Source organism: Phyllobates terribilis, unplaced genomic scaffold (assembly GCF_046119375.1).
Source record: "Phyllobates terribilis strain yellow unplaced genomic scaffold, ASM4611937v1 Scaffold_8__6_contigs__length_399053987, whole genome shotgun sequence".
In the NCBI taxonomy this organism is placed as follows: domain Eukaryota; kingdom Metazoa; phylum Chordata; class Amphibia; order Anura; family Dendrobatidae; genus Phyllobates; species Phyllobates terribilis.
In genome coordinates, this window is record NW_027362768.1 from 144,634,393 (window position 1) to 144,656,261 (window position 21,869).

A 21,869-nucleotide genomic window follows, 5' to 3' on the forward strand; every position below is an offset into this window, starting at 1 on the left:
TATGTCAACACTTACTGGTGTGTAATAGAAAACAGCTAGACACAACTTTATGAATTTTTTTAACTAATGTCTCATTGTTTTATTCAGCACTGATATAATCTGCCGCTCTGTGTTCATGTACAACAGTCTCCGTTTGTTTCCTGCACAGTGGGTGGACAGAAGCGCTGCCGTGCAGGGTGAAAAGTAGACCAAACTGTAGGATTTGGATGGTGGAAATGGGGGGGGTTCAAAGGTTCGACAACGATCATAATATTAAAGGGATTGTCTTTGACAATACTGCGGTCCTCTCCTCACCATTGCAAACAGCTGTTTTGGAAAGGGGAGACAGGGAGACGATCAATCCAGCTGAATTGTCCTCTGAGTGCTATATGGACAGTTGAATTCATCAGAACGGGGACTGTTCTTACAGAGCTCCTCTCCTTTCTAGCTCAGGGTGGGTCCCAATGAGGGGACCTCTTATTCTATAACCTTCATAATAATGGCGCAGTCAGACGGCCGTATAAATCAGACCGAGATCAGAACTCCTTGCACAGACTGGCCGGCGGTTCTCCCGACCCGAGCGTGAGAGCTTCATAGAAATACATGAAGTTGTCACCTTTGGGACTGGAGATCCACTGGCCAGTCCATGCTCTGTGTTCTGATTCTGGCCCGATTTATACAACCGTCTGACTGTGCCCTATGGAATATGGACAACCCCTTTAAGGCATATGCCATGACATTTTATCATAGGAATACTTATTTAAATTATAGTTAAAAGCTATGTAAACTTTTGCAGCAAATTTTTTTTTATTTTTATTCATTTGCTTCTGAAATGAAAATTTATGCAACTTTCTAAATTTTATTTTTTAAAACTTTCTATCATTTTGCTGCTGCAGAGTGCCTGTAAGTCATTTATCTGAGTGCTCTGCAAAAAAGACACAAGTACGTCAGAACTCTTGCTCCTGGTTCTGACTGCTCCCTGCTGTCATCTTTGTCCATAAATCATGGTCTGAGTAAAAAAAAAAGAAAAAAAAAACGCAGATGTGTGAAATCGGCCTTAGCAGGGAGGGGTGGGGGTTGTGCACATAAGTGCCGCGGGGACAAGGGAAAGTATGTAAAGTCTTATTGAGGGCAGAGAAAACAGGCTATATGCAAAGAGGAAAGCAAAGGGTGAGGAAATAAGTGCAGTTGTGGAAATGTGGTGATATATGAGCAGTGAAGACAGCAGCACCCTGGATACATGCAGACTTCACAACCAGCCTGTATTACTGGGAGAGGCACTCCTATAAGAGACAAACCTGAAACTGCATATGAAAATGATTAAAGGGATAAAGATTGCAAACTGAAACTTTTATTAACTAAAGGTAACCACTAACATGTAGAAATATTTTTTTTTTCAACGTCAGAGGTGTCCCTAGCCGTTACACATGGTATACGGTATTACCAATTTATGTTGGACACTCCTGACAACTTTTATATATTTGTAAATATATACAGAATGATCTTTTATTAATTTACCTTCCGAACACTTGGGTTACTTTTATTATGACATTATACATGCCCTTTTGGCAAGCAGACTGATACATTATCTGCATGTGACCTATAGTTACTTCGATGTGCACCTTTTGATTTAAGATGCTATTGGATATAAAACAGGCACATGTGGATATAGATTGTCACGTGCTGTATATAACCAGCACGATTATGGAGTTCTTGACTTCCTTGTGTCCATTCTTGTATTAGAAGCGCATAGAGTGATCTTTCTTCTTGATGTCCATTACCCTTCTCATTGGGTTGTAGCACTGTTCATGGTGATCATACAGTGTCACAGTAACACCAGTCCCACCACGGCGATCAGCATGAGGACACCAGCCAATATACAGATGCTGATGAACACCACGTCGCTGCTGTCTTGCCCGCGGTCACTGCTCTCTGAAGCTTCTGCCTCCGGGAGCTCGGATTGTCCTACATCCTCTGCTCTTCCGCTAAGCTGGGCCGGGTCTGACCCCGATAAGATGTGCACAGACGCCTCCTTCCTCTTGGGTTCACACTGCACCTCATATTCATGGATGTCTTCTTGACCAGCCATGGAAAAGTCCACATAGAGGATGCTCACGATCATGGAGGTATTGTTCCTTTTCTGCATGTGACACAGAGATGTTGATGGTTATAGTCCTTGGCAATATTACTTTGAGCTTCTCTTTGACTTTCCTTACGCTTTGTTAAGACAGCATTTAAAAGTCAAGATGGCAGCATTTATTTCAATAACAGCGCCACTCTTATCCATAGGTTGTGTCTGCTATTGCAACTTGGACCATAAAACTGGGGGTACACAGGTTGCGTGGTTGGGTAAATGGGGTCACATTATATCCCCTAGGGTACAGCGACTACGACAAGCAAAAACACAGACCCAGTTAGATCTTTTACAATATACTTGTCAGGGTACAGTAATGGGTGCAATATGACCCCATTTACCTGCATTACGTTGTAATGAAGCACCAGCACATAGCAATCTTTGGCCACATGACTTGTGTTGAAGCCAAAGTCACAGTAGTCCCAGCCTTATAGTAAATAAGGAGTTGTAATACCAGACACAACCTAAGGATAGGAGTGGCACTGTATCTGGAAGTTTAAATATTCTACAACTACTTTCAATTTAGTTTGTAAGAAGCCACACCTGCACCTCTCCCATAATGAATGAGACAGGTACATGATACCTGCTGGTCACGCACAGATCGCGGCAGGTATCAATAGATGTGACATCACTGGTCCCATGCACCTTTTGGTGTGGGGGTGAGTGGAGCAGGACTGCTTATAAAAGACACCAGAGGGCAGATACCCCAAGAATCCACCTTCTGTTCCGATGGTCTCACCCAGACTGGAATCGATTATGTCACGACCGTCAGGTCAGCAGTGACCTGACCGCTGGGTGAGGACTGGTGGTCGTGACGTCATCGCTTCCGTTCCGGTACAATGTGATTATGCATTAGTTTCTTTACATATCTCCTGTAAACACCTTTTTTCTCTCTTAATATGTTAATTACCTGCGGTCCTATCCCACATGTATCAAAGCGAGCATAAATCTTGTAATTGCTGCCAGATATCTGTGCGGCACAGGCCTGCGTCCCCAGGTAGATGTGGCTCCTTCCCAACTGGGAGACAGACTGCATCGGGATCTGGATGTGGAAGTCTGTGCGGGTGCAGCTGACGTTCATTGGAACCACTATATAAAAAATAAAAAGTGATGAAATTATTAAAATGAGCAATCATTTTTATCTAATAATTGCCTGAGACCACAGCCATTTTCCATCACCTGATCGCAGTGATCTATAGGCAGGACCTCCACATGGGTCTCCTTTTTTCTTCGGATCCTTTTTCTGTCAATATCAGAGGTTCAAGATGTATAGTGTGGGCATAACTACCAGGGTAGGTGCCACAGCTGCTGCCATGAGGCCCAACAACCAAGGGACCCATCTCCACCCGTTTGTAGTTAGTGATTACCATGGATGGTAGAAGTCAGGGGGGCTTTATTCCGAGATTCATTGCTCTGTGACTTCACTGTGTTAATTATGTATCTACTGTGACCTCACGAGGAGGATGAAATCCTTGCTGTAAATTCACTAAATAGATTAGTAGACTATCATTGCTTTGTGACATCAGTGTGTATAATCCCAATACTGTGACATCACTATCCATATTATTTCACTGTTGTGACATCACTGTGTACATTTTCCCTGTACTGTGACACCAATGTATCTATCCATGTTCTGCGACATCACTGTATGCATTCAATCTCATGTGCCATCACTGTATTTATTATCTTTATTTTGTTATATTGTGTGCTTTTTGCCTGTACAGTGACATCACTGTTTATATTATCCCTGTTCTGTGACATCACAAATTTTTTATGCCTTTTCTGTTATATCACTGTGTACTCTTAACTGTTCTGTGACATTACTGTGTTTAATATCCCTATTTTGTTACATTACTGTGTGCTTCTTCCCTGTACAGCGCACATGTCAAACTTTGGCCCGCAGGGTAATTATATTTGGCCTGCGATGCCGGCATCGCCCCCCCTCCCCATTATACTTTATGGAGGACTATGTGGGGCACATTATACTGTATGGGGGACTATGTGGGGCACATTATACTGTATGGGGGACTATGTGGGGCACATTATACTGTATGGGGGACTATGTGGGGCACATTATACTGTATGGGGGACTATGTGGGGCACATTATACTGTATGGGGGACTATGTGGGTGTTGGAAATGGATGAGTGTTGGAACCCACACCTGTCCCTGACACACTAGGGGGGGCCTGACTTTTCCTTATCTCAGTGGTACCTCTGATGGTGAGGAGGCCTGAGCCGCCAGCGTTTCCTTATCTCTCGGCGCAGGCCCTGTCAGTGACCCCCTCTCCTCCTAAGGGAGGAAGACAGTACAAAATAATGATACTGTGACAACACAGGGAAATACAGACAGGGTAAACCGAAATGGCAGTCACACGAAATTCTCACTCAGCCACAGAGGAAACACAAGGGAGTTAAGGAGGGGAAAAGAGAAAGCAGGTAAACACACAGGAAAACAGCAACCACGATCGCTAAGTAAACCTCCAAGCTTATATACACAATGCTCCTCCTTCACTCTCCAAGTCAGGAAGAAGAACTGATCACTGACACTGAGTCTATATAGGAGAGAAGAGTAGTTAACCCAAATCAGCTGAGAGACCAGAATCTCATGAAAACCGAGCAACCTAGATTAACTCCTGCACTGCTGGCAAAAAGCAGTTAATAAACTGGAGAGGAGCTTCGGCCCAGTGTGTGTGAACTATGCCCAGAACACTGTAGTTCTCTGGAACATCTCTGTCATGGTAACCCAGTGACAGTGGGACCCATTATACTGTATGGAGGACTATGTGGGGCCCATTATACTGTATGGAGGACTATGTGGGACCCATTATTCTGTATGGAGGACTATGTGGGGCCATTATACTGTATGGAGGACTATGTGGGACCCATTATACTGTATGGAGGACTATGTGGGGCCATTATTCTGTATGGAGGACTATGTGGGGCCATTATTCTGTATGGAGAACTATTGTGGGACCCATTATACTGTATGGAGGACTATGTGGGGCCCATTATACTGTATGGAGGACTATGTGGGACCCATTATTCTGTATGGAGGACTATGTGGGGCCATTATACTGTATGGAGGACTATGTGGGGCCATTATTCTGTATGGAGGACTATGTGGGGGCCATTATTCTGTATGGGAGGACGATGTGGGTCCATTATTCTGTATGGAGGACTATATAAGGCCATTATTCTGCATGGAGCACTATGTGGGGCCCATTATACTGTATGGAGGACTATGTGGGGCCCATTATACTGTATGGAGGACTATGTAGGCCCATTATTCTGTATGGAGGACTATGTGGGTCCATTATTCTGTATGGAGGACTATATAAGGCCATTATTCTGTATGGAGCACTATGTGGGGCCATTATACTGTATGGGGGACTATGCGGGACCCATTATACTGTGTGGAGGGCTGTTAATAGATATCAAGGTTGGTCCATGACTTTTTCCAAGTTTTTTATTTTGGCCCTCTGTGCTTGAGTTTGACATCCTTGCTGTACAGTGACAATACTGTATTTAATATGCCTGTTCTGTGACCTCATTATCTGCATTCTCCATGTACTGTGACATCACTATGTATATTATTCCCATTATTTTACATTGCTGTGTGCTTTTTCCCTGTACTGTGACATCACTGTATTTATTATCCTTTTGCTGCCACATTACTGTGTGCATTCTCCCTGTACTTTGACATCATTGTTTGCATTCTCCGTGAGCAGTGACATGACTGTAATTATAATCATTATTCCACTGCTGTGACATCACTGTGACATTGAACTATGACATCACAGCGCACAATATCCCACTGATGTGACATCACTATTCACTCATTTACATAATTCCTGTGCTGTAACTTCTGTGACATTACTGTGTTTTGTCATCACTGTGTGTCTTAACCCGATACTGTGACATCACTTTGAGCATTTTTCTTGTGCAATAGTAACATAAACAATAGACTGCAGTTCTTGCAGGGTTAAATTAGAATCCCAGCATCATTTCTGCAAGTAACAACAATGGAGCTGAGTCTGTAATTCTCCGCATGAATCAATAAGAGATGAGAAGGGCTTCTTATAGCCAATACATTAAAAAACCATTAAAAGCTTTTCCTATATCCAAAAAAATGCATTACAGCAAGAGACGGAGAAACCAAATCCTCAGGTCAAGGGAGACAGATTGTAAATCACTGTAAATTGCATTTCCTTTGCTTTTATGCTTCTTTATTTAGGGGCTAGGATGTCTCAGAATAATTTCATTTCCCAAAGTCTCAGGTTTTGTGTCTGAACTTGGCTCTGGAGGCTTCGGGCAGCCACATTCCTCCACTATATTGCGGGCCATAAATACAATGTTGTCAACTCTTTATGTAGATCCCATCAAGTATTGGTGTCTGTCACCAGGATGATAGGATATGATCAACTCCGATCAATCAGTTAAATTATTCTTTTTTTTCCCCCTATAAATCAATAGTACACATGAAAATAGGCACCTTTGTAATATATATTAAAGAAATTTGCTTCTTTATCCTCCTGGACTGATCTTTCATTCTCAAGTCATGGGTAAAATCTGTATTCAGTGAAGAGATTTTTCCCATTACTGAAATAAGAGATGACAGTTGGTGCACATAAGATCTATGGAGGAGGGAGGAGCTAGAGGCAGACACAAACATTCTAGGGAGGAGCTAGAGGCAGACAGACATTCTAGAGAGGAGCTAGAGGCAGACACAGACATTCTAGGGAGGAGCTAGAGGCAAACACACATTCTAGGGAGGTGCTAGAGGCAGAGACAGACATTCTAGGGAGGAGCTTGAGGCAGACACAGACATTCTAGGAAGGAGCTAGAGGCAGACAGGCATTCTAGGGAGAAGCTAGAGGCAGACACAGACATTCTAGGGAGGAGCTAGAGGCAGACACAGACATTCTAGGGAGGAGCTAGAGGCAGACAGACATTCTAGAGAGGAGCTAGGGGCAGACACAGACATTCTAGGGAGGAGCTAGAGGCAAACACACATTCTAGGGAGGAGCTAGAGGCAGACAGACATTCTAGAGAGGAGCTAGAGGCAGACGCAGACATTCTAGGGAGGAGCTAGAGGCAGACGCAGACATTCTAGGGAGGAGCTAGAGGCAGACAGACATTCTAGAGAGGAGCTAGAGGCAGACACAGACATTCTAGGGAGGAGCTAGAGGCAAACACATTCTAGGGAGGTGCTAGAGGCAGAGACAGACATTCTAGGGAGGAGCTTGAGGCAGACCCAGACATTCTAGGGAGGAGCTAGAGGCAGACAGACATTCTAGGGAGGAGCTAGAGGCCGACACAGGCATTCTAGGGTGGAGCTAGAGGAAAACACATTCTAGGGAGGTGCTAGAGGCAGACAGACATTCTAGGGAGGAGCTAGAGGCCGACACACACATTCTAGGGTGGAGCTAGAGGCAAACACACATTCTAGGGAGGTGTTAGAGGCCGACACAGACTTTCTAGGGAGGAGCTAGAGGCAGACACAGACATTCTAGGATAGAGCTAGAGGCTAACACAGACATTCTAGGGAGGAGCTAGAGGCAGACGCAGACATTCTAGGGAGGAGCTAGAGGCAGACAGACATTCTAGGGAGGAGTTAGAGGCCGACACAGACATTCTAGGGAGGAGCTAGAGGCAGACACAGACATTCTAGGGAGGAGTTGGAGGCAGACAGACATTCTAGGATAGAGCTAGAGGCTGACACAGACATTCTAGGGTGGAGCTAGCAGCCAACACAGATATTTTAGGGAGGAGCTAGAGGCAGACATAGACATTCTAGGGAGGAGCTAGAGGCCGACACAGACATTCTAGGGATGAGCTAGAGGCAGACACAGACATTCTAGGGAGGAGCTAGAGGCCGACACAGACATTCTAGGGATGAGCTAGAGGCTAACACAGACATTCTGCTGCAACGACAGTTACACTTTATATAGGATATTTTAAAAAATTATTATTGATGGAAATTATGACCCAATAAGGTCAGGAAAGCCCCATTCCTAACAGCAAATGTATCTATTGGGCTCCATTCCGCCTGATAGAGACCAGAAAAGTGATCTGAAAGCTGCAGGTAGGGATCTAATAGGTGATGATGTCATCCTATAGTACAAAGGAAGTCAGAGACTGACTTCCTGTGTGCACATAAGAGCATGTACTGGACTGGTGGTCAAACTGGAGATCACATCACCCAACCTCCTATAATGAAGGAGGAAAGTACTGGAAGAGCTGCTGAAAAACACACATTTTAATTGTTACAAAAAAATGCTACTATTAAATCTTGGAAAAACTTCAGTTTTAAAATGTTAAAAAGATGCATGTAATTTTTTTAGGTAAACAAAAAAAAACACTACAAGGGACCAAATTAACCATCCCATCTATGTCAGTCAAAGACTCACGAAATTGAAAGAAAAAAATTGTAGCTGCGAACCTTTTCTTGACTTTGTGTCCTTTTGCTAGGAACCCCCCCCCAGATATTTTTCTAATAGTAATTGGATTTTGGCAAAAGCGAGTGTTGTCAACCGTTGCGCGACAGCTTTACTATAATGTACTCCAGAAAGCTGAAATCTACAACCATTCATGGCTGGCGTGATTTAATTTCTCTGCTCCACAGACAGACTAAAAGATACAAATTTAATAAACAGTTTGTAACACTGAATAAATTTGGCACATCTTACTGGGCTATAGGTTCAGAACTAGCAGATTAGATGCCAGTCTGGAAAATTTTTCTACCCCCTATTGGTACAGAGGCCTGAAGTGTTTTTATTTCATTTGGAGAATTAGAGCATGTAGAGTGGAACCGCGATGGGGTCAACGATTAGCCACAGAAGTGAGTCCCTTCAAAGAACAGTCCCTCTTCTGGAGGGTGGTATAAACTTTATATTATATGGTCATGGATGTGTGATGTTGCTCTAAAATCTACCCTGTTCCTTGTGAAAGATGTTTTCACTATCATCCAGTGCATAAATATATGACTTACTTCCAATATAGGACACAGAGAAACCCCTGTTGGCTGTGTCTCTATCTGTGACCAACACCAGCAGCAGATTATTCCTGGTGGATATCAGGGGTGCCGGTATGTTGGTCCCACACCATCTGCCCAGAGGTTTGTCCCTTGTGCTCTGTCCATCATACACCGCCAGGTAGTCATAATCGCACTCGTCCGTCAGAGTGTTCACCTCCTCCAGCTCAAGGTCTCGGAAAAACAGCTTAATGCGAAAACCTTGGGGTAACTGGATGTTCCACTGACAGATAATATTATTGGGGTACATATCCGGGTAGCGGGGGCTGGTGATATTGCCTTTCACCGATGTGAACACATCCTGGCACTCGCCTAAGTAACAAGTAAAAGAAGAGAGGCAATAATTCTCATCATAAAACAAATAGATTCTAGGAGTAACTAATATAATTGTATTTTGACATTCCCTATACCAGAGACCATCTATAGCTAGCATGTAATTAGTTGGATATGAGTCCTTTGGTGACAAAGGAGGCCCTGAAACTATAGGGGTGTTATGGTTATCTTCCAGGAGTCCAAGAGGTTTCCCATTTTTCCAGGAACCACTTGAAAGTTCTGTAAAAACTAAAAAATGTGCATGCAGACAGCTTTAGGGGAAGGTGATTTAACTTAGCGTCTCCTCACCCAACAAGGATGTGAATGGATCGGGTAGAGAGTTCTGCTTTGTTTTCCCTCTCCCTTGCATCTAACTTTGACCCACACATTTTTACTAATAGTAATCTACTTTTAATTCTTTCTGCTGATGCCAATGCCCCGTCCCCAGGTTTGAGACCTAGTGACCTCCCAGAAGAGTTGTCACTGTCTCTGGAAGGTTTCCGTCAGACAGGGCCTTGGGGTCTAAACACACCATCAGTGGTTGAAAATGGGATGTGCATTGTACATAGTCTGTAAAGTTGGGACATGGAGTAATATACCTGTTAGAACTCTCCTGTTAGGTTTTTTCTATCTTGCTGGTCACATGACCTTTTTTGCCTATTTAATCCGGCTCCGCCCTCCTGGCCTTGCTGGACTTCATTGTAATTTCTTAAGCTAGCCTGGTGCTTAGTTACCTTTCTCAGTCAGTTTAGCTAGGTCTTCGGACCTTTATGTTCTATGTTGTGTGTTTGTCTTTTACTGCTACAATCTCTGCTAGGAGGTGTCCAACTTTATCCCAGTCCCTAGTTCTTGTATGGATCCCTCCCTTGCATCTATAGGTCTTCGTACAGACTAGCCGAGGACTTTAGCGGGTCTGATCGCAGGATCAGGTTCCCCGTTACATCGTAGGGATCTAGCTTAGTTCTATTGTAGGGACAGATCTCCTTTCTTTCCCTAGTGCTTGTAGCAGATCATAACAACACCTGCCCATACCTGAGGAGTAGTATGCTTTGAAACCTCGTCCTCCAATGTTAAAGTCAGATTTAAAGACCACCAACAGCTCATTGGAAGATGATGTGGTGTCGGGAGGTTTGGTGGTGCCACAATAATGGCGGACTTGGTCTTCTTCTTGACTGGAGCCATCAAAGACTGCCACATAATCAAAATTACATTCCTGGCTCTCCAACTGGAAGTCTGTGAAAACTAGCCGAATGGTGGAGTGAGGGGCTGCACTGATCAACCAGTGGCACTCTGCATTGTTGGGGTAGTTGTCAGGGTAATCCGGACTGGTAATTATCCCAGAGAGGCTGGTGAGGACTCCACCACAGATATCTGTAAGACAAACAAATATGCTTTAAAGTTGGCATCGATGTCTGAAAATCTATTGGTGCCATCCAGCATGCAGGGTAGATCTGCCCAGTAGACTTACCCTTCCTATATGTAGCCAAAAATCCACTGCTACCCACATGTTTGTCTGAATGAAAGATGACCGATAGTACATGCCATGACGATGTAAGGTTGGGAGGCAACTGGGAACCACAAAATGTGCCCAAAAGATTCCCCTCGTCTCTGGACGCCCCATTGTAAATCCTGACATAGTCGTATTCACATGTGTCATGGTATTCTAGATTGAATTCCTGGAAGGTGAGCTGAACCGTGGATCCTTCTGACACCACTATGAGCCAGCTGCACTCGGTGTATGGAGGGTACACCTTTGGGAAGTTCGGGCTGGACACATGGCCTACAGGGGCAGAGAGTACACCCCCACACTTTACACCTGGGAATAGAAGAAAGTCATTGAACATTGAAAAAGTTCTGAGCAATGATGGATATAAAGAAACAGTCAGCATTTAAGAAGGGGAAGTGAGTCGTGCTAATGTTTTTGGTCGGGGGACTTGTCTACAAATTGCTGTAATTTGACCAGTGTAGTCATAGCCTTGTTGTAATTGTTGTAAGTTCTTGGTGGTATCTCTCTCTGATAAATTATATAGTGTTGTTCTCCTTACGTTCAAGATGGTATAATGGCCCGAGGCACCATATCTAGGTGGGCGAAAAATAGTTACTGAGACCATAAGCTTCAAAAGAACACAGAGGTGTAAGGACGGCGCATTGCTCCCATGGGATAGCACTGATGTTAGATGACAAGTGTAGTCTTTCTCGTTGGGCTTAGACCTTCATCATCGGAGCACCTTCCACTGTAAGAGAGAGCTGGGCCCGGCGGTAACAAGCTGCAATGCAGATGAGAATTGTGAAGGCCAGTAGACCAGAAGACACATTGGCCATTGAGTGGTTGGAGTGGTACTCCTCATAGTGCCAAAAAGAGATACCTTGGTCTAAGGCCTGAAAGAGAAAGCCACCACCATTGCCATTGTTGCTTAATTGTTCTTATAATGTTTAAAGGGGTTTTCCAGGGAATATAGTTTTTATGGGCACAGACTGCTTCAAAAATATTAAAAAGTAACACCTACCCCCTCACCAATTTCCCATAGCTTTTATACCAACATGAAACTGCAAGGCCATAATAATAATAATAATAATAATAATTTTTATTTATATAGAGTCAACATATTCTGCAGCACTTTACAATTAAGCGGGAACATGTACAGACAATAAATTCAATACAATTTAAGACAGTTTAAACAGTTACATTAGGAGTGAGGTCCCTGGTCGCAAGCTTACAATCTACAAGGAAATGGGGGGACACAATAGGTGAAAAGTGCTTGTTATTTCAGGTCTAGCAATTATAATAAATAGGGATTTTCATACCAAGTTGCATGATCCGGTCATCAGCCCGTATGTTTAACTGCAATACTCAAGTACCAAGTGCAGTTATTGTGTGCATGGAGGGTGTGGAGACAGATGAATAGTAGGGTGCAGATTCGGAATAATATTTAGAAGGAGGGAACAGGGGAAAGTTAGTTTACTGAGTAGTTGAGGTGGTAGGCTTGTTTAAAGAAATGGGTTTTTAAAGCAAGCTTGAAGACATGAGGGCTAGACATCAGTCGGATCGTCTGGGGTAGAGCATTCCAGAGAACTGGCGCAGCACGAGAGAAGTCTTGGAGACGGAGGTGCGAGGTTCGGATTATGGGGGACGTTAGTCTTAGGTCATTTGTAGAATGGAGGGCACGTGTAGGGTGATAGACAGAGGTGAGAGAGGAGATATAAGGCGGTGCAGAACTGTGGAGAGCTTTGTGGGTGAGAGCGATGAGTTTATATTGGACCCTGTAACGAATGGGCAACCATTGTAATGACTGGCACAAGGTGGAGGCATCAGTGAAGCGACTGGACAGAAATACGACACTGGCTGCCGCATTCAGGATGGATTGGGAGGAGAATGTTTGGTAAGAGGGAGACTGATCAGAAGAGAGTTGCAGTAGTACAGACGAGAGTGAATAAGAGCGACAGTAAGAATTTTAGCAGTTTCAAAGGTGAGAAAAGGTCGGATTCTGGAGATGTTTTTAAGATGCAGGTGACAAGAGCGAGTGAGTGATCGGATATAGGGAGTAAAGGAAAGGTTAGTGTTGAATATGACCCCAAGACAGCGGGCGTGCTGCTTGGGAGTTATGGTTGAACCCTCCAAGGTAATTTCGATGTTAGGTAGAGTTAGGTTAGTAGAGGAGAGAAACACAAGAAGTTCAGTTTTGGAGAGATTCAGTTTAAGATAGAGGGAGGACATGATGTTAGAGACAGCAGACAGAAAATCCTTGGTATTTTGTATTAGGGTAGATCATTAGAGACTAGTGATGGGCGAGCACTAAAATGCTCGGGTGCTCGATGCTCAGGTCGAGCAAATTGGAATACTCGGGTGCTCGACCCGAGCAACGAGCCCAATGTAAGTCTATGGGAAACTCGAGCATTTTTCAGGCGGCTCCCCCCGGCGGTCTGCAGAGGGCCTAAAAATTGCCCAAATTGATGGGAACAGTGCTCAAATGACATGGGAACAGCATGGGGAAGACCCCTGGAAGCATTTCTGACTCCCAGGTCACTGCTGTCAACAACGTTGTCAGAGGTATTATGCCACTTGGGGCGGCCCACCTATTGGATAGTGGTCACACAGTCTATCCAATAGGTGGGCCACCCCATAGTCTTTTCCATCCCCTTTCCTGTACTTTATTACATTTTATCTTCTACTGTCATAACATTTATTTGTTAAGGAGATCCTCCCTTTTGTATAGGGGATTAGTGACACAGCTCTGCTACCATGCCTCTAGTCATATTTGTTCTATGTAACCATAGACTAGCCTTCATTATGTACCTATCTAATCAAATCTCTCACCCCAGAATGTTTTTTCACTATTGTGCATATTTCCACAGTGTTATACTTTCTGCATTTGCATATTATTGTTATACTGTTTACAGTTTGTAAGATATATTCTACATTTTGTTTATGTAGGTTTTGAGAAACCGCTGAACCACAAGGTTAAACACATGGGTCAGGCATGGTACATTTCTGAGCTTGCCTTTCCTCACAGCCACCACCAGGTTCCGGCCATTGTCACACACGACCATGCCTGGCTGTAGGTTCAGCGGTGTCAGCCACAGATCTGCCTGCTCTTTCAGAGTTGTCCACAACTCTACAGCATTGTGCGGTTTGTCTCCTAAGCATATTAGCTTCAGCACAGCCTGTTGCCGCTTGGCTGAGGCAGTGCTGCAGTGCTTTCAGCTTGTGACTGATGGGGTCATTTCGGAGATGAAGGCTGAAGAGGAGGAGGAGGATGAGGTGCAGGAGCTGTAGACTGTGGGGGCAACTCTGATTGACCTAGGGCCCGCAATCCTCAGCGTCGGGAGGATGTGTTCCGTCCCAAGGTCCGACTGGGTCCCGGCTTCCACTATGTTTTCCCAGTGTGCCGTCAGCAAGATGTACCGTCCCTGCCCACAAGCACTTGTCCACGTGTCCGTGGTTAGGTGGACTTTACCTGTAACTGCATTGTTGAGGGCACGGCTAATGTTGTGGGACACGTGCTTGTGTAATGCGGGGATGGCACACCGGGAGAAACAGTGGCGGCTGGGGACCGAGTACCGAGGGACGGCCGCCGCCATCAGGTTGCGGAAAGCTTCCGTCTCCACGAGCCTAAAAGGCAACATTTCGAGTGCAAGCAGTCGTGAAATGTGGGAATTTAGTAGTGTGGTCTGTGAGGCGTTGGCTGCGTGTTTGCGCTTGGGTTCCAAGGACTGGGGTATGGACAACTGAACACTGCGCTGGGACAACGACATGCTTGATGATGGTGCTAGTGGAGAGTGTGTGACGACAGGTGCAGGGCAGGAGGCATCTTCACATGCACCATGGACAGGCAATTGGCTTGCACGCACAACAGCGGAAGAAGCAGTGGTGTCACCCGCAGACACTGTTCCTGGACCCTGGGGTTCAGCCCACAAAGTCGGGTGCTTTGCTGCCATGTGCCTGATCATGCTGGTGGTGGTCAGGCTGGTAGTTTTGCTACCCCTGCTGATGCTGGCCTGGCAGGTGGTGCAAATGGCCTTTTTGGGGTTATCGGCAAAGTCTTTAAAAAACAACCAGACTCGGGAAGACCTAACAGTTGTACTGGCAACTTCCTTCGTGTTGGTGTGACGGGGAACGGTTGCCTGCCTTCTGTCTGCGGCCACCACACTGCTTCTTTCTGCCTGTTGGAGTGCTCTGCCCCCCCCCCCCCCGTGTGCTGCTGTCCTCGCTCTGCATGTCCTCCTGCCAGGTTGGGTCAGTTACTATATCATCCACCACCTCGTCTTCCACTTCCGCACCCTGGTCCTCCTCCTGACTTTCTGGCAATTGTGTCTAATCATCGTCCACCTCTTGTGACACTTTCCCACCGTTGCCTTCGTATGATTGTGGCTGCTCAAATATTTGGGCATCACTACATGCGATCTCCTCTTGCCCCGCTTCAAGTGGACCAGGCGAGAGGCCCGAATCTATAAATGGAAAAGTGAACAGCTCTTCAGAGTGTCCAAGTGTGGGATCAGTTGTCTCTGGGCACTCGGCATGGTAGGAGGAAGGAGGATCAGGGTGAGGAATATGCGGTCCAGACACACGGCTACTGAGACTTGACCGGGTGGAAGACAGGGTGGTGATGGTGGTGGTGGCTAAGTGACTGGAAGCATTATCCGCTATCCAACCAATAACCTTTTCACACTGCTCTGTGTTCAATAGTGGTGTTCTGCGGTCCCCTATTAATTGGGACAGGAAGGTAGAGCGAGAAGATGTGGGTGTTTGTTGTGACACAATTTCAGCTTGCCCACGGCCTCAGCCTCTGCATGCACCATCACCATCATGTCCAGTTCCCCGTCCCTTGCCCCGTGCCTTGCCCATTTTAAATGGAGGACAATATCTTCCACGCTCACTACAAATGGCTGAATTTGGAGCGAACTTATATGTGATCCGTGTGACGGACAAACCACAGTTTTAAATAGCTGTATTTTTAGCGCTGTAATATGGAAAGGACCTGGCTGTATTCTGCAGTGCCAACAAGCAAATGGCGCAGAAAAACAGTGTTCTCTGGATTGCTTTTTAAGCAAATATGCAGGATTAAGATAAAAAAAAATTATTTCTGGCCCCTGAGACCTGGGGCTATTTATAGAAATATCTGTAAAAGCACCAGCAGCAGACAGAACTGGAATGGACCCTCTTGCTATGTGCACTGCAGTCTGCTATATACCCTGCCTGCCTATACACCCTGCCTGCCTGATATCTGTGCAGCTGGATTAGTCCTCAGAAGGACTGTTAGTTGAGATGGATATGTGTCTCTAATATAGACTGGTATACCTACACTAACTATGAACAAGCAAATCTCTCCCTAGCTCAGCAGCACCTCTCCCTACACTGCCTGATTCCGGAGTGACTGTGACGAGCATGGCGGCGCCAGGTCTGACATAGACCTGATGACGCTGTGCGGCCAGCCAATCACTGTAATGCCACAACCAACATGGCTGCGGCATTACAGTGTGTGGCAGACAATCCCTGCATGTTGATTGGCGCTCTAAAGAGTGTCAAACATGCAAGGAGGAGACCCGAACTCCCGCCTAGTAACCGCGGAAATACTCGCAGAGCGCCAAGCATCTCGAGCAGTGAGATTCTCGGGCGAGCACCTGGCAGTAGCGAGCATTCTCTCTCATCACTATTAGAGACTTTAGTGAGGGCAGTTTCAGTGGAGTGTAAAGAGTGGAAACCAGATTGTAGAGGGTCGAGAAGAGAGTTATCTGAGAGATAGCGGATTAGACGGGAGTGGACCAAGCGTTCCAGGAGTTTAGAGATGAAGGGAAGATTAGAGACCGGTCTGTAGTTAGCAGTGCAGTTCTGGTCCAGGGATAGCTTTTTAAGTAAAGGGGTTATGATGGCATGTTTATATGGGGAGGGAAAGATACCTGAAGAAAGAGAGAGGCTAAATACTTTAGTCAGGTGAGTGGTGACCACCGGTGAGAGAGACTGAAGGAGATGTGAAGGAATGGGGTCACTGTTGTAGGCCGAGAAGAAATGAGGAGCTGGGTAACTTCTTCCTCTGTAACAGGCTCAAAGATGGCTAGTGAGCTTGAAGTGCGGCAGGGAAGGGGATCCAGGCACTGAGGAGATGTCCTGATGGATGTGGTTGATTTTTTCTAGGAAATAAGAGGCCAGATCCTCACCACTGAGATTGGTGGTGGGGGCCTGTGCTTAGGGCTCAGGAGGGAGTTTAAGGTTTCAAAAAGTCGTTTTGGATTGTTGGACAGTGAAGTGATGTGGCTGGTGAAGTAGGATTGTTTGGCTACATGAAGGGCAGAGTTATAGGTTTTGAGCATGAATTTATAGTGGATGAAATCCTCTGCTAAAATAGATTTTCTCCACTTACGCTCAGCGCACCTTGAGCAACGCTGAAGAAAATGTGTTTGCATCGTGTGCCAGGGCTGCCGTTGTCTGTGTCGGGTTTTACTGCGTGTAGAAGGTGCTGCTTCATCTAGGGCACTCTTCAGTGTATTATTGTAGTGTGACAATGCTAGGTCTGGACAGGAGAGGGAGGAGATGGGGGCTAAATATGTGTGGATATTGTCCATAAGCTGCTGGGTATTAATGGTACATGTATTCCTATTAGTGTGGTAAGTGGTGGTGTCCTGGGTGACAGAGAAGGAAAGAAAGTTGTGGTCCGAGAGCGGGAGAGGAGAGTTAGTAAAGTCATGCAGTGAGCAGAGACGGGAAAAAAACAGGTCCAGAGTATTCCCGTGTTCATGCGTAGGAGAATTAGTAAACTGTGAGAGGACGAAGGAGGAGGTTAGAGAAAGTAGATGAGAGGCAGTTTGGGAGAGGGGATCATCGATGGGGATGTTAAAGTCTCCCATGATGAGGGTAGGGATGTCACAGGATAGAAAATGAGGAAGCCAGGTGGCAAAGTGATCCAGGAACTGGGGGGAGGAGCTGGAGGGCGATACACAACCGCCAATCGCAGGGAGAAGGGTTTGAAGAGTCTGACGGTGTGGACTTCAAAGGAAGGAAACATAATTGAGGGAACCGGGGCGGGGGGGGGAGGATTTTCATCGGGAAAGCACATTGTGGTGAAAGGAGCAAACTAACACCTCTACGCTGTCTATTCTCAGGTCTGGCGGTATGTGAAAATTTCAGCCACCAAACGAGAGAGCAGCAGCTGCTGTGGTGTCTGAACACTGGATCCAGGTTTCTGTAATAGCCAGAAGGTTAAGGGAATTAGAGAGGAAAAAATTGTGAATGTAAGTTAGTTTGTTACACACAGACTGTGTCTTCCAGAGAGCACAGTGGAAAGCAATAGGAGAGGGCATGCACTGAATGTTAATAAGATTGGCAGGGTTTCTATATCTAGCTGAAGGAGAGTAGTGTATGCTAATGGAGGGAGGCCCAGGGTTGGGGGAGATGTCACCAGTGACTAGGAGAAGCAGAAAATAGAGAAAGAGCAGGTGGTGCAATGATTTGTATGAACGTTTTGAGTGCTGTATGGAGGTAGTGGATGGTTTGGAGTGGGTGAGAAATGGCAGTAGAGCCTCAGAGTTATACATGGGAGAGGGTAGAAGGGAGGGGTGGATATGGAGAGAATGCACAGAATGTGTTAAAGGGCGGGCGAGTTGTGAGTAAGCAGCGGTTAAAACAAGTAGGAAGCATAATGCAATACAACTGACCAAGAAGCAGCATGTTTGTATGAATATCTTATGCACATTACCTGTCTCCTGCCCAACTGCCATTGTATAACTGCTTATTGAAAGCATTTTAAGCTATTGCACTTTGTCTATTGCAATCGTGCTATCCTGAGCCAGAGCTGAATATATATGAATTGAAATGTCTGCTAACGTGCAGCACCAATTGGCCAAACTGAGTAATTAGCCAATTAGCACAAAGCCAGAGCAGGAAATGCTATGCAGGATAAACAAACCAATATACAACAGAGGGTCATAAACCAGTGAAATAGATAGCTTTGAACACTTTAAAACAGAACAAAAAAAACAAGGGAAAAAAAACAAAACAGTAGCAATGGATTAAATACCATGTAGAATTCTTGCTAGAATATGACTGTTCACACCCAGACAGCACACAAATGGATGGATGGATTAAATACCATGTAGAAATCTTGCTAGAATAGGCCTTGACTTGAAGAGCCAGGAGGCCATAGAAAACGTATCACTGGGGCTCCACTCATTACTGCTGAGTCCTCATGCAGTGTTGTCCGCTGATATCTTACCCCCCTATCGCCCGATTATCATTGCCGGGGTCCTCTTGCAGTGCTACCCACTCTGATAGCATCTATAGTGTGCAGCACTGCATGAGGGCCCTGCAGTGAAGAGCTGTATAGTGTCAACCGGTAGCACTGCAGGAGGGCTCAGACGTGACTTCTGCGATCGCGGACCCTGTAGCGAACTCTTCAGCATTTATAGTTGTTGTCGGGCGCCTGCTTATCTACTCCCTGCTGGTCTTTTCCTCCCCGGTACCGTCTTGGCAAACTTGATATTGCCAAAAATGCCCACTCAGCCAATCATTGCCGGAGCCAAAGTAGATACTTCCAGTCACCATCATCATTTTTATTCCTTGGAAAACTCTCTGACAGGAGCTGCTAATCCATTTCCGGTCGTGCTTTCGAAGTAAGGGCTGCCTCTGCATTCGAACCATTGCAATGTGACCTTCTTGTCTTCTCTCCTCCCGTAGAAAGCAACCATCCAAAGACCATAGAAGTAACTTGATGACATCCTTCTTATCAACAACTACATCCAACTCCTCAAAATGATTTATGATTAGTGTTAACTGCAATCTTACAACACTATCCCCTAACCCCCCAGTCTTAGAGGTCTGGGAACCGGAGATCGAGGGTGCTGTCTGGCAGGGTCCAATTTCACCTTATAAATTTCTACCATATAGCAACCCAGACCATGAAAGTCTACACAAATGTCTTTCCAGGAACAGTTCAAGCTCTCTTTCTTTCATTTTGAATCTCGAAGTGGATTTAAAAGGGAAAAGTAACTTGAGAGGTCTTGCTCCATTTAATGCACAGTAGACACCGAGTAGAGTACCACTAGAAATCTCTACTTACCTTTCCGTGTGTGAACCCCGGGAGCGTCCCATAACACGCTTATCATGAAGATAAACTTGCAATGAATATTCTGCATATTGCAACGCTAGGACTGTAATATATCCACCGCTCTCAGGCTCCAGTACAGATAAGAGTCACAGAGACGGAGCTGCTATAGGATTAATAATTCATCCGATGTCTGAATGGGAACTTGATCTCACTTTTCTCTCCACCCTCGATGTTCTGATGTGTATCGGGTGTCCCAGGATTTACGCTATCATACTACCTGCATGAAATCACTGGGAGATATTCGGGGCTTACTCTGATGATGCAGAGGGCCAAACATCCGTAATGGTCCTGTGGCTGCAAAGTGCGGAGAAGTAGGAAGAAGCATCAATGATGTGCATTATCATCCTATAGTGCACGTCAGTCACTAATACTACTGGCGAATGCAGACAGAAGAATGCAACTGTGCAAACATAATATATGGGCCCTTTACAGCCCAAGAACTCATCACAATGCACAATTCCGCCTACTTTGGAGGTAGAAATGGTCCCATTACCTCTAAGGCCCCTGTGCGGCCTCACAGGTTGCACCAATGATATTTCCGCCCCTGATATGCACGATATGGCCAAATGTATTGGAACACCTCCACATTACACCTACAGGTAGTGTGAGACTGGGGTGCTCAGGGCCCCCAGGAAGAATTGAGCCTAGGGGCCCACACTAAGGCTGCATGAGAATACCTGTTTGGCATTGGAGTGGAGCGTCAACTGAAAAATACTGGGGGCTCCTGCACATCTACCGTGACCACACCATAACGGTGATGTCCAATTACGGTGTTTTACATTAAAAGGATTCTTCGGATAGGATTCCACCGGATAGCTGAAAACGTATTAATTGGTGGGGGTTCGACTGCTGGGATGCGTATGGATCGAAAGAACGGGCAACTTTTATCCACATCAGATCAATTATCTGACTCCATTCATCCTCTATGGGGCTTGCAAAGAAAAGTGCAGTGCTCAGCAGCCACATAGGGAATGAAGGGAGCTGTGGTTGACCATGATGCTTCATTGTAACGAGATAAAAGTTCCCCATTCTGCCGATCAGTGAGCGTCCCAGTAGTTGGACCCCCACCAATCAATAAGTTATCACTTATCCGGTGGATAGGTGATAACTTGTTTTTACCGGACAGCCCCTTTAAGTGCATCTCTGCCACTGTGTAATAGTATGTCACAGGATAGGGAGGGGTAAACTTCCAAGTATTTTTTTAGGGAACTTTACAGTTTCTTTGTGTCCCACAAATTGACTCTATGTCTTTATCCCACTCTTTCTAATGCTTCCAACTATCCCTTTCTTTTGTTTTCTGTTTCATTCATTTCCATAAAATCATTTAATTTTGTCAGGGATATGCAAATCAGTGGGTGACTAGTCCAGGGGCGTTTTCTTCTCCCGGACTAATTGTCCTGCTAATCTGGTTATCACACCCCTGCACTGTACCTCTTTTAGAGAGGTTTCCTTCAGGTTTAACTTCAGAGAAGTCAGATAAAGTTTCTTTTTTTCCACCACGTATTTTTTTCAAAATCTCTTCAGGAAAAAAAAGACACTCAAAAAACTGTGAACATTGCCTTAAAGGGAAGAAATGTCTGGACTGGACTTGTTACCCCGGTGGCTCCTATTACAGGACCCGCACTGGTATCAGTGAGCTCTGCACCACCGGCCGTTCTGGTGACGGGGCCGTAAATTATACACCGGGGCCGGATGTTATACACTGGAGGGTGAGGCATCGAATGTTATACACCGGGAGTGAGGGGCCAGACACTATATACCAGGGGCGAGGAGGCTGGATACTATACATCGGAGGCAGGGGGGGCTGGATGTTAT

The 21,869-nt window shown here is 45.5% G+C and overlaps 1 protein-coding gene across 1 annotated transcript; it reads right to left on the reverse strand.

Moving 5' to 3' along the window:
• Nucleotides 1-1,490: 1,490 nt before the first annotated feature.
• CDCP2 (CUB domain containing protein 2) lies at nucleotides 1,491-20,082 on the reverse strand. The gene is made up of 6 exons (XM_073642626.1): nucleotides 20,007-20,082; nucleotides 10,928-11,275; nucleotides 10,492-10,830; nucleotides 9,106-9,459; nucleotides 3,024-3,202; nucleotides 1,491-2,119 (listed from the first exon to the last, which is right to left on the reverse strand). The coding sequence occupies exons 1-6, from the start codon at nucleotides 20,080-20,082 to the stop codon at nucleotides 1,805-1,807; spliced, it is 1,611 nt and encodes a 536-aa protein (XP_073498727.1). The 3' UTR covers nucleotides 1,491-1,804.
• Nucleotides 20,083-21,869: the final 1,787 nt, after the last annotated feature.

Coding starts and splice junctions, on each gene's coding strand:
- CDCP2 (XM_073642626.1), bottom strand. CDS start 20,082: ATGCAGAATATTCATTGCAAGTTTATCTTCATGATAAGCGTGTTATGG. Junction 11,276..20,006: donor CGGGGTTCACACACGGAAAG/GTAAGTAGAGAT, acceptor TTCTATTCCCAG/GTGTAAAGTGTGGGGGTGTA. Junction 9,460..10,491: donor CAAAGCATACTACTCCTCAG/GTATGGGCAGGT, acceptor CTTGTTACTTAG/GCGAGTGCCAGGATGTGTTC.